General features: G+C 37.9%; 1 protein-coding gene across 2 annotated transcripts in view; it reads right to left on the reverse strand.

Annotated features, from left to right (window-relative positions):
- Positions 1–8,083: 8,083 nt before the first annotated feature.
- TOLLIP (toll interacting protein) overlaps positions 8,084–13,362 on the reverse strand; it is a 50,804-nt gene continuing 45,525 nt past the window's right edge. For both annotated transcript variants that reach the window (XM_054025988.1, XM_054025987.1), the window contains one exon: positions 8,084–11,854. In XM_054025988.1, coding sequence (XP_053881963.1) covers positions 11,640–11,854 — 215 coding nt within the window. In that variant the 3' untranslated portion in view covers positions 8,084–11,639. The remainder of the gene's footprint in view (positions 11,855–13,362) is intronic.

Below are 13,362 nucleotides of genomic sequence, written 5' to 3' on the forward strand. Positions count from 1 at the left end.
CCTCTAAAAATAGGATAATATGTACTTACTGTGATGCTGTTAGACAATTCCAACAAATCTTATACAAAGTGTGTCATGTAAGATATCAATGGAAAAGTTACAATCAAATATGATTATCCTGTTAGTACACATGCATCACCTTTGTATCTAAAGTTATGAATATTGACTATGTACCAGTATTTCAAATGTGTTTGCTCCTAGGGTAACACCCACAAGGTAATTTACATGCAGTCTGGCCAGCACATTGTGAATGAACTATTCAATTTGATGGCCCATCAAAGAATACTTCGTTCTCACAATGGGTCATAGAAGAAGCTCCTCTCTCTGCCCAGTGAGCCTTCCTGTCCAGTGGTTCTCAAACTTTTGTACTGGTGACCCCTTTCACATAGCAAACTTCTCAGTGAGACCCTCCTTATAAATTAAAAACACATTTTTGTAAATTTAATACTATTATAAATGCTGGAGGCAAAGCAGGATTTGGGGTGGAGACTGACCGCTCACATGCCCCCATGTAATAAGCTCACAACCCCCTGAAGGATACCAACCCCCCAGTTTGAGAACCCCTGCTGTAGACCCTTTAGCAGGAATATGGGTAATGGCTATTCCTATGAGTCTTCAAAGAATGCAAGGGCATGTGATTTGTTCATGTGACCCTGGACTCTATCTTGCAACTATAATTTCCCACAGCCTAAGACAGAGCAGTCAGGCACATGGGAAAAGGTATAAAAAACCTTGGAAGCATCTCCATTTTGCCTCTTTCCTGCTCTGATCTCTGGACTATGGACTTTACACGAAAAGGAGCATTCCAACCAACGGGCTGAGGACCTTCCAATCTTTTAGAAGTTACCAGACTTTACAAGCCAGCAGTTTATTCCATCACTGCTACAAACCTGATCCAAGAACTTTGCAATGATTGTATGTATATCATTTCTTTGACTATTTTAACTTTTTCCTCTTTTCTCTTACAAATAAAGCTATTAGATACTAAAGGATTGGCAAAAGCATGATTATTGGGTAAAATCTGAGTTATATATTGACCTGGCTATGTGGCTGATCACTTGGGATTCGAAGGACCCTTTGTTTGATGAAATTGGTTTTCAATAATAGCTTGTGAAGTTAAGTGTCTGGGTGATGGAACAAGGGCTGGGATGCCTAAAGGAGACTGAAGTTTGAAATTCTTGTTAATCAGTGTGGTGAGACAGAAGTTTATTTTTGTTTCTGGCTTAGTCTATCTAATAATAGAATTACCGCCAGTTTGGGGTGAGTCTGCCCTACTTCACAGCAGTTCATCCTGAACCTGGCATCCTAAGTCATGACCCACCGATACACGATGACACCTACTTCACAAGGATAGTGAAGTTTTTTGTTTTTCTGTAAAGCACTAAGCTGGGGTACTATTAAAAGCCAGTAATAAAGAACAAACAGTGGAAGAATGCAAACTGTAACAACAACAAAAACCTGAAGAACCAGAAGACTTGTTAAATTCACACCATATTAACTGTATTTTCTCTGAGGAGATGAATTCCACCTTATCAAGGGACTCTAAGATCTGCACAGCTCCTGTTTCCTGCTGGCCCGCACTGTCCCCAATGTTCCGTATTTCTATCTGGAGTTTCATTGTAAAACAATTTGAAAACAAAACAAATATTTGACAGCGATTGTCCTTTACCTTAAGCAAACGATTTGTGTGTGTACCCTGAAGAGGTAATGCGCTTCAGCTCTGCCATGTAAATACCACTCCTAATTCCCAATCCATAAAGTTGTATCAGCACCAACCTAGAAGACTACAGTGCCTCATGCTGTCAGAGAATGAGCAGACACTATTCCTAGTAATTGAATAATCCATCATGCACTCCCAAAGTAACTGAAGAATAAATCAGTATTGTAAGTCTTGCTTTGCACATTTTATATCTAGTCTGCTTTGTACTTAATCATAGACTTTAAGGTCAGAAGGGACCATTATGATTATCTAGTCTGACCTCCTGCACAATGCAGGCTACAGAATCTCACCTACCCACTCCTGTATCAAACCTATGTCTGAGCCATTTAAGTCCTCAAATCATGGTTTAAAGACTTCAAGGTGCAGAGAATCTTCCAGCAAGTGACCCGTGCCCTATGCTGCAGAGGAAGGCAAAAAAAACCCAGAGCCTCTGCCAATCTGCCCTGGAGGAAAATTCCTTCCCAACCCCAAATATGGTGATCAGCTAAACCCTGAGCATGTGGACAAGACTCACCAACCAGACACCCAGGAAAGAATTCTCTGTAGTAACTTAGATCCCACCCTATCTAGTGTCCTATCACAGGCCATTGAGCATATTTACCGCTAATAGTCAAACACCAATTAATTGCCAAAATTAGGCTATCCCATTATACCATCCCCTCCATACACTTATCAAGCTTAGTCTTGAAGCCATATCTATCTTTTGCCCCCACTTCTCCCCTTGGAAGGCTGTTCCAGAACTTCACTCCTCTGATGGTTAGAAACCTTCGTCTAATTTCAAGTCTAAACTTCCTGATGCCAAGTTTATATCCATTTGTTCTAGTGTCCACATTGGTACTGAACTTAAATAATTCCTCTCCTTCCCTGGTATTTATCCCTCTGATATATTTATAGAGAGCAATCATATCTCCCCATAGCCTTCTTTTGGTTAGGCTAAACAAGCCAAGCTCTTTGAGTCTCCTTTCATAAGACAGGTTTTCCATTCCTCGGATCATCCTAGTAGCCCTTCTCTGTACCTGTTCCAGTTTGAATTCATCCTTTTAAACATGGGAGACCAGAACTGCACACAGTATTCCAGATGAGGTCCAGTGCCTTGTATAACGGTACTAACACCTCCTTATCTCTACTGAAAATACCTTGCCTGATGCATCCCAAGACCACATTAGCTTTTTTTATGGCAATATCACATTGGCTGCTCATAGTCATCCTGTGATCAACCAATACTCTGAGGTCCTTTTCCTACTCTGTTACTTCCAACTGATGCGTCCCCAGCTTATAACAATAATTCTTGTTATTAATCCCTAAATGCATGACCCTGCACTTTTCACTATTAAATTTCATCTTATTACTATTACTCCAGTTTACAAGGTCATCCAGATCTTCCTGTATGATATCCCAGTCCTTCTCTGTATTGACAATACCTCCGAGCTTTGTGTCATCCACAAACTTTATTAGCACATTCCCACTTTTTGTGCCAAGGTCAGTAATAAAAAGATTAAATAAGATTGGTCCCAAAACCGATCCCTGAGGAACTCCACTAGTAACCTCCCTCCAGCCTGACAGTTCACCTTTCAGTATGACCAGTTGTAGTCTCCCCTTTAACCAGTTCCTTATCCACCTTTCAATTTTCATATTGATCCCCATCTTTTCCAATTTAGCTAATAATTCCCCATGTGGAACTCTATCAAATGCCTTACTGAAATCAAGGTAAATTAGATCCACTGCATTTCCTTTGTCTAGAAAATCAGTTACCTTCTCAAAGAAGGAGATCAGGTTGGTTTGGCATGATCTACCTTTTGTAAAACCATGTTGTATTTTGTCCTAATTACCATTGACCTCAAACTCCTTATTTTCTCCTTCAAAATGTTTTCCAAGACCTTGCATACTACAGATGTCAAACTAACAGGCCTGTAGTTGCCCGGATCACTTTCCCCCACCCCCCTCTTAGATAGGAACTATGTTAGCAATTCATACAACCCCTGAGTTTACAGATTCATTAAAAATTCTTGCTAATGGGCTTGCAATTTCATGTGCCAGTTCCTTTAATATTCTTGGATGAAGATTATCTGGGCCCCCCCGATTTAGTCCCATTAAGCGGTCTAGTTTGGCTTCTACCTCGGATGTGGTAATATCTACCTCCATAACCTCATTCCCATTTGTCATCCCACCATTATCCCTAAGGTCCTCATTAAAGACTGAGGGAAAGTATTTATTTAGATAATGGGTCTTGCCTAGATTATCCTTAACCTCCACTCCATCCTCAGTGTTTAGTGGTCCCACTTCTTTCTTTGTTTTCTTCTTATTTATATGGCTATAGAACCTTTTACTATTGGTTTTAATTCCCTTTGCAAGGTCCAACTCTACATGACTTTTGGCCTCTCTCACTTTATCCCTACATGTTCTGACTTCAATAAGGTAGCTTTCCTTGCTGATCACTCCCATCTTCCACTCCTTGTAGGCTTTCTGCTTTTTCTTAATCACCTCTCTGAGATGCTTGCTCATCCAGCTTGGTTTACAACTCCTGCCTATAAATGTTTTCTCCTTTCTTGGAATGCAGGCTTCTGATAGTTTCTGGAACTTTGACTTGAAGTAATTCCAGGCCTCCTCCATCTTTAGAGCCACAAGTTCTTTGGTCCAATCCACTTCCCTAATTTCCTTAATTTTTTAAAGTTAGCCCTTTTGAAATCAAAAACCCTAGTCACAGATCTATTTTTGTTTATCCTTCCATTTAGTTGAAACTGAATTAACTCATGATTGCTCGAACCAAAGTGTTCCCTACAACCATTTCTTCTATGAGGTCCTCACTACTCACCAAAATCAAATCTAAAATGGCATCCCCTCTTGTTGGTTCAGCAACTACTTGGTGAAGGAATCCATCAGCTATCGCATCTAGGAAAATCTGAGCCCTATGATTATTACTAGCACTTGTCCTCCAGTCTATATCTGGGAAGTTAAAGTCTCCCATTATCACACAATTCCCATTAGTATTTACTTCATTAAAAACATTAGAAAGGTCTCTATCCATATCCAAATCAGATCCCCGTGGTCTATAGCAAACCCCAAGCACTATCTCACGGGAGGCTCCAGTAGCTTTCTTCCCCAATGTGATTTTTGCCCAGACAGACTCTTTTCCATTCCATCCCTTATTTCTTTACAGTCTACCTCATCATTGATATACAATGCTACTCCACCACCTTTGCCTTTATTTCTGTCTTTCCTAAACAACACATAGTCTTCAATACTTCAGCTGTGTGCAACAAATTCATTTCCAAATATACATTCCACACTAAGGCTATACATTTAGCCAGTGACAATACTTTTCACACTTCCTTTCCACCTCCTTCATCAAGAGACAGTTAATGATTGACTTTGAAATATGGAAACTGGGTAAATGGAAATAACTTTCCCATTTTATATGAAAAGAAATTTATTTTCAGTTTTTAAAATTACTGCAAACTTTATGTATGTGGAATGTAATCTTAGCCTAACAACACTCATATAAAGTAGTTATGTATTCTTTGGTAAGCCAGGAAGGTTAATATTCATTCAGGGTATACAAATTGCACTGTGAAAATAGGTATAACTTGGATTTTGAGCAACTTGACCGAAGACCAAGGAGAGAGAAATTAAATAATCTTCATTAGGCTACTGATTTAACTTTCCCAGCATAAAAATTTCTCAATAGATTTTCCCTTATTCTAAAAGAAAGGAAATGCATAGTGTATTTTCATTATTTTTCCCAGAGGCCAATATTTTCGTTAGTATATTTTAATGTTTTAATATTTATACAACAAAAAAGACTTCCCACATCTGTGTTGCTCTATTAGCATGGAAATGCTAAAAAGTCCTAAAATTAAAATGCTAAATAGATGTTTTGACAATCACTAGAATGCTACCACTTCCCTGAGCAAATTCATCTTCATATTTTCCCCTCTTATCTACTACAGCGCATTGAAAAAATGCAAGAGCCCCAGTGAGAAGCTTTAGAACTTTAATGGGGATGGAAACTGGCATTCAACTGCTAACTGATAGTGCAGTTAGAGCACACAATATGAAATGAAATTGTGTTAGCAGTAAGTCCTTAGTTAAGGGAGTATGCCAAGAGGGGGGGAAAATGGTCAAAGATTCACCACCCTCCCCCACCAATGCATCTTCCTTCTGCCACACAACTGATATAGCTCAGAATGAAAATCAGAAACATTGTAAAATAGATATCCAATTACAATCCAGAACATTGTTCCAATCCTAACATATGAGAAAATAAATTTAAAATAAAGAATGGATATTGATGCAGTAATGGGTGCTAGGTAAAGCAATGTGTTGACTTTGAGAATGGGACTTTGTTTCTCAGACAGTCAAAAAACAAGAAATTCGTCATTTTAAAAAGGTCCTCATGAATAGAGCTGGGTGAACAGTGGATTTTTCAGTTTGCTGGCAGTTCCAAAACAAAATTGTTTTAAATTTTTGATTTGGGTCAAACCAAAAATGAAATTTGGCAAATCAAAAAAAAGTTAAGTGTTTTTGGGTTGGATCAAAACATTTTTATTCTGGGCACTTTAAAAAAAACAAGGAATAGATTCACAAAATGGGAAAGGGTGGAGAAGAGCTGGTGATATTGGTGCTGCTCTCCATAGAACTTTTTAGCCCAGTGGTTAGGGCACTCAACTAGGGATGAGAGCACCCCAGGTAGTGTAGAGAAGGGATTTAAACTTGGGTCTCCCACTGGGCTATGAAGCTTTCTCAATCTCTCCTGCTGAAGCTGTCCCACTTCTTATAAATAATCATCAGAGCAGTCACTTGAACTTGGGCCTCCCATATCCTAGGGGAGTCCTCCAATGTCACTCATGTCAATGAATAATCATTTGGCTAGGAAAAATGTGTGAATGAGTCTATAGCCTAGGGGTTAGGTCACTCACATACGATGTGGGTGGTTCCAGTCCCTGCTCCAATAACTATTCATTTATAAAAAGTCAAACAGCTTCCACAGGAAAGATTGAGAAAGCCCCACATGAGACTAGTCCATAGCCCAGTGGTTAGAGCACTTTCCTGCAATGTGAGAGAGAGAAACTGAAATTCCTTCTCCATATCAGGCAGCAGGGCAACTGAACCTGGGTCATCCACCTGAGTGCCCTAACCACTGCCTCTTAAAGTTATAAAAAGGGCAATACCCCCAGAGTTTTGTTAATATAGTCCTTTGCTTTTGTTAGAAGTGTCCCAAAGTCTAAACCAAAAATTTTGAGTTGGTTAAAATGAAACCTTTTGTTTCAGCCTTTCCAATAGGAAGATCATAATAAACACAGAATTCCAACTCAGGCCATTAAGTGGTCAGAAGTAACTGGAGGGGCTTTAGTCCGCACCTCCCTTTATGCTCTTGAGTCAGAGGATGACAGCAGCTGTGCATGCGCAGACCAATGGGCACTACTTGCTGCAAATCTCTGGTCTCAGATGCATGGAGGACATGTACCCACATGTGGAATACATAGGGACCAGAACTCAAAAGAACATTTTGATTTTTTGAGGCTGAAATGGGACTGCATTTTTTTGCTGAATAAACTATTCACCAATACAATTTCACCCCACTCTACTTATAAATAAGCTGGTTACTAGCTTACAATACCTTTACATATAATTAGCGATTTTACTAACTGAAAATTGTCAGCTATATTAGAGGACTAATTCTTATGTACAGCTAAAAATAGTTAATATTCAGTTGCCCACTTATTCATTAGCAGGAGACCACTGTTCTCTAACCAGATTTCATTCCATTGAGATGATGGAGCCCATTCTTCTCCTTACATGAGTGTCATTCATACACAGATATAGTTGATTTTTGTTTCAGCTACCTTACAATTATGCAGACTCTACTTCTTCATTCTGGGCAAAATTTCCTTTGGTGTTACAATACTAGATAATATTCTTGGAATAGAACAACATCCAAAATACCAATAAAAACAAAACACACACCTATTAGTAGATTTGCATTTTCTTTTGGTCACAGCATTGCACTGGAAGCTTATGTTCAGCTAATTTTCCACTATGACTCCAAAACCTTTTTCAGTCACTGCTTCCCATGATGGAGTGCTCCCTCCTGTAAGTCTGTCCTACGTTCTTCATTTCTAGATGTACACATTTTTGTTTATGAATGGTGCATGCAGCCACTCTAGGACATTTTTAAACACTTACTGTACTAACACAGCAGACTGATTGCAGCTAAATTCTTGTAGAGATGCAATCTACAATCAAGTAACTGTGGTATTAGAAAATAAAGTGACTCATCAAGTGGAAGAGTGATGTGCATAGAAACCGAACATTGTGCTCAAAGATTTTGCAAACATCCAAAGTGAAAAATTTCTCACACCATCCTAGATTTGTCTTCATTTTTATTTTGACTGTTGACCCCAGAAACTGAAAGCTGGATTATTTAGTCTGAATGTATACAGGTTAAGAGGTATAGCTTCCCTCAAAGGACTGATTCTTCTATTTTGGTATACATGATACATTTATTAAATTAGATAGAATGAAAAAAAGTCAAAATGTATTTTACAATAAAAGAAAAACATGTGGACACTGGGCCTCAATACAGTGAGAAACAATGCCTCCAGAATGATTACAGCAAAAACATCCTCTGTACAGTATTACATGTCAACCAACACAAGCAGTAATATTTGCAAAGGGAAAACATTTGGTACCTTCAGCACACAAGAACAGCGGTTGAAGAGAAAGTAGCAAGGATCTAGCTAGACAAACATATTCCTATCTTTAGCCAGTGCAGACCCTTGACAGGATTGAAGCTAGTGCAAACAACACTAACTTTTAGCAGATGCCAGTATTACACAGCTGGCTTTGGCTCCAGGCTGTTGTAAGCTGCTGAGTGTGACAGAAGTACGATAAAGACATATTATTCTATTAAATGAAGCATATATGTCACATGCTGCAACAGAACGTGTGATGTATTTAATTGAAAACAAAACCCAGCAAGGTATTGCCTTTCAGTTCTGCATTTCTGGACCCTCAACTGCTAGCTTTAACTATTCCTTGCCAGTTTAAAATCCCTCAGAACTGAAACTGACAAGAAACAGCAAAACAATTGTGTGTGTGCGTGTGGGGGGGGGGGGGATATCATATATTGAGAAAAACTGAGTAGGCTTGTGATTTCTGTGTTGTTAATTTTAATGACAAAAAATACAGTAGTGCATCTTGGAGGCTTCTTTTTACATGCATAATGCTTGAGCCTCCATTGAATTAAAATCCCCAGGTCAATATTTCTTAATATGAACACAGTATATTTTAATCCCATAGAGTCCAATTTATTGGCCATTCTGCTCCTAAACTACTCACCTTCAATCTATGCAGCTCTCTGCTATACTTCATATAACAAATGCATCTTACAAAAAAGGACTTCCAGTAGGTCTAGGGGTCCCATGGAAAATGTAAGGATCCCCAGAAATTCAATCTAGTTAGTCTAACATTCTCACTTCCTCCTCCTAATTGTTAAGAGCACTCAGAGCTGTTTGTTCTATGCTTACATTTCAGCCATAACAAAATTAGCAATACAATCTCAGGTGACAGCAAAATTACTTTCCCAGACACAGATCAAACCAAGACTACTTGCTTTTAGAAAAATCTGCTACTGTAGACTCTAAGTAACTATATATAAATCTTTATTATACACATTTTCCCTGAATTGTTCTACTCTAGCAATTCATACCATTTGTACTAGTGTTATAGCAAGGGACTCATCCCTACATTTTTCCCAAGAAGTTGAGTGATGATCATCTTTTGCTTTAAGGTGTAGGCTGGCAATGCCACAAGAAGTCGCTGTGTTATGAAGATAAAAACCAGATGCTCAATCTAGTGTTGAGTTTTGTGATTAACATGCGATAACAGGTTACGAACAAGAGGAGCAAGGCTAGCTTCTTGATGAAAAGTTGTTTCTAGAGAAGCAAAAGGTAAAGATTTACCTGCATAGCCCATTACAATGCAGAGAGAGACACTGTAGCCTTGAATTCTTAGGGAAATGTAAAACCAGTGGGAGAATGTGAAGACAACTAAATTTTTACAAGATGCAAGTCTGCCAACTCAGACAATGGGGAATTTTTAACATAACTAACAAGTGAGTGTCTGATACATCATGAAAAGAAGTTAAAAAAAAAATCAAGCAATGAAAAAACCAGGACAACTTTGGTATTGTATTTTAAAAACTCTCAACCCCCACACTTAAAGATATTGGGGAAAGCAGTTTATTCGTAAATATTGAAGAATCTTGTGCTTGGGGAAGAAGAAAAAAAGAGGGGAAGGAGAGAGAATAAAGGCTCTTTCCTTATTCCAAACCTGGCTTACTAAAGTTCTCATGAACCACTCTTGAGATCCTGTATTTCAAGTGTACATTCAAACACGAAGAAAATACAAGCTATGGCTATTATAGAAAGTATTGTAAAACAGTTTTAAAAACACCACCAAAAACCAGAAGAGTCACATTGCACATTATTGAAAATAAATTTGTGCATACTACTTAAAGTGCATTGCTTTGCAGTTTTAAAAAAATTAAGAAGCTGCAGAAATTTATCAAACAGGTATAATCTGTTCCCTCTCCAAAGGCTCTGCAATTCTATGCTAGAATGTTGCACACACATTAACACAGGCAATGACTGTATGTAATCTCCTTCCCCTTTATGAGGATCTGCCAATTTAGGATATGTCAGATTTTCCATTATCTCACAAGATAATTTTGATATTTGTATGCATATAATTCAATTGAATTAGTTAAGATCAACTGTAACTCAATGAATCATCAAAACAGCTCTTTAAAAACTTTATACCTACTGAAGATTCTGCAGCTCTTTGCTACTCCTTATTCCAGACTACCAAAAAACCTTTCCTTATTAAAAAGTAATTTTTTCCTCCATGCAAAAAGACAGTTTTGCTGAAAAACAGGAGTGTAGCATGTTTCTTCTTAAAACAAATGCTATACTTAAAAAAAAAATACCCCAAAAAACGTTCTTATTACAAGATAGCTCCTTAAATAATTAAATGCTTATTTTATACATAATTTTCCAGGTATAAATTCTTTCCTTCTGCATTCATCCTTTGGAATAATCAGGAATGTAGAAGCAAGAAGAGTGCAAGTAACTGCAGGAACACATTAGGGCCCAATCTTGTCCTCTGATGCACAGTGTGTATTGCTGTATATAGAAAACCACTTCCTGCAGATTTTACTAATACAGCAACATCACATGGTAGGATTGAGCCCCCAAATGCCCACCAAACAGATCTATATTGCTTTGGTGCCCAATCACGAGGATAGGTGGGTGGGGCTACCTAATTAGAAACACTAAAGACTACAACAAGAAAGCCAGCTTGTTAGTAAATTTAAAACTATGTTAAAGATAGTTGGACTATTCACAGCAATAACTGAACACCACAGGACAAATCAAAGGGCATTGTGTAATCATTTTTTATATCTCTGGCAGAAACAGGTGGCTTACTGAAACAAAAACATTTTATTAAAAGCAGTATGTAAAGAAAAAAATCCAACTCCCAGAAAACATAACTCTTCCTATCTAACAGAGCAGTAAATCCTGTACTGCATACTGTTAAGAGAGATCATATAAACATGGTCTTGTTTTCAAACAGAGAGAAGGAAGAAAAAAGCAGCATACCCACACACCCCTGAAAGCAATATAGCCACATATGATAAGGCTGGTATTAACAAAAAAGCTTCTGTAGAACATATGTAAAACAAACTGTAGAAGAAAAAGTGAAAAAAATGTGCAAATATCCAAGGAGAAAAAGGGGTACAATCTCTTTTAGACAGAATGCTCACAGGAATGTTAGGAAATTCTTCCTCTAGCTAAATCCCTGGCTTGGCAAGTCAAAATAAAGGTGGCATCAAGAACAGCGACAATGCAGGGCTTGGGGTCTATAACTCTTCTGCAATCTGAAGTAACGAGTTGATAGCTGCATCCTTGTTCCCTCTCTGGGCTTCTAGCACTGAACGAATTACTTCCTTGTCCATATTGGGGAACATGTCTTGGATTGATTTCAGATCCTCTTCATTACACACGTGCTGAGGGTTGACTGGAGGAGGTGGCACTGCCACTGGTACCATGCCTGGGTTACAGACTGCAGGCATTCCTGAAAACAAAAACAGAGGAAATTAAAAATTCCTCCTACATGAATAATAAAATGCTCATTGTTGATCAAACGAAATAGGCACAAAAGGGTATTCTATATATTTCAGAGAAAAGTGTTGACTTAATTTGTAGATGGAAAAAACATTGTGATATTTGGGAAGTCATCTGACTGTGGCAAACAAGACTTTTCCTATAATTACGTTTTGATACTAGCCACACTATTACCCTCTGCGCAATGTTCCAAAAGTACTCAGTGAATGCAGTGATGGGCTTGGCATAAAGACCTAGACAAATAAGGCAAGCATAGGCAGGCTCTACAGTTTTAGAAAAGGCACCCAGGTACTATGATTTCAGGCTACACAAAAAACAAAAAACAAAAAAAAGACAGTGTTCGCACTCTTTTATTAAGTCCTTATGGGTTTATATCATGGTTTGCAGGATCTTTTTGTTACAAGTAAAGGCCATACCACTAATGAACTCGATGCAATAAAATTTCATTGTTGAAAACAAAATAAACTAAGGACAAACCCTGATCCTATATGAATAGTCTGATGTCCGAAGTCATGTTTCTTGACAAGGGTAATCAAGAGAGCAATGATAAAAGGGGATTTCCATGAACATGAGCTCCATTACATCGAAAAAGGAATGCATTAAAGTAACTCATTGTTCCCAAGTAGATTGGGAGCAGATATAAGTGAACAAAAAAACCCCCATGAATTTTGAGGTCATGTCTCTTCTCGCATAAATAGTATCCAATTGTTCAACATGCGACATCAGAGCTATGCTGCAAGATGAGGAATTCTGGTTTTTATTCCCATAGACTGACACTTTCCTTGACCTTACTGTGTTTCCCAGTTTTTAAGGCAGAGGACAGAAACCACTTCAGAGATATTTTATTTTGGAACTTTTGCATTACATTGTTAAGTCACAGTACTATCAAAGTCAAGAAAGAAAAATTTACAGTGTAATATGGAGAGGAATATTTAAAACCAGGGCTTTCTGAAACAAGTTCCTAAAAAATCATGCACACTCCATATAAAAAGTACATTTTTACCATCACCTGATGACCTTGTAAATAATTCAAATCATGCCTAAAGTTCAGAAACACAACTAAAAGAGTTGCACAGTTACAGTTTATTTTTATAAAGCTAATCTTGGTAGCCAAGGATGGTGCACTAAAGACCTTTGTAAAGAATTTTGTAATTATTTCAATTGATTGCATTCTAAACTATGGCATTGTTGTACAAGACATCATTTGACTAAAAAACTTTGAGTGGGGAGTACTGGACACTACATCGGTTTCCTGCTTATGCAGCTTATAAAATAAAGAACCTTTTTGTATCAAATTTGGTTTTAAGTTAAAGTTAATTTGTTCTTCTGACCCTATTTTATTTTAAACTGGTATTCCAGGGATGTGATTTTTATTTAAAATGTCCCTCCATGATCCAGAATGTCAGGTGGTAGCTGTATTTGCAGCAGCATGGTCAAATCCAGAGAGTTTGAGCTGCT

The sequence above is a fragment of the Malaclemys terrapin genome, chromosome 4 (assembly GCF_027887155.1).
Source record: "Malaclemys terrapin pileata isolate rMalTer1 chromosome 4, rMalTer1.hap1, whole genome shotgun sequence".
In the NCBI taxonomy this organism is placed as follows: Eukaryota; Metazoa; Chordata; order Testudines; family Emydidae; genus Malaclemys; species Malaclemys terrapin.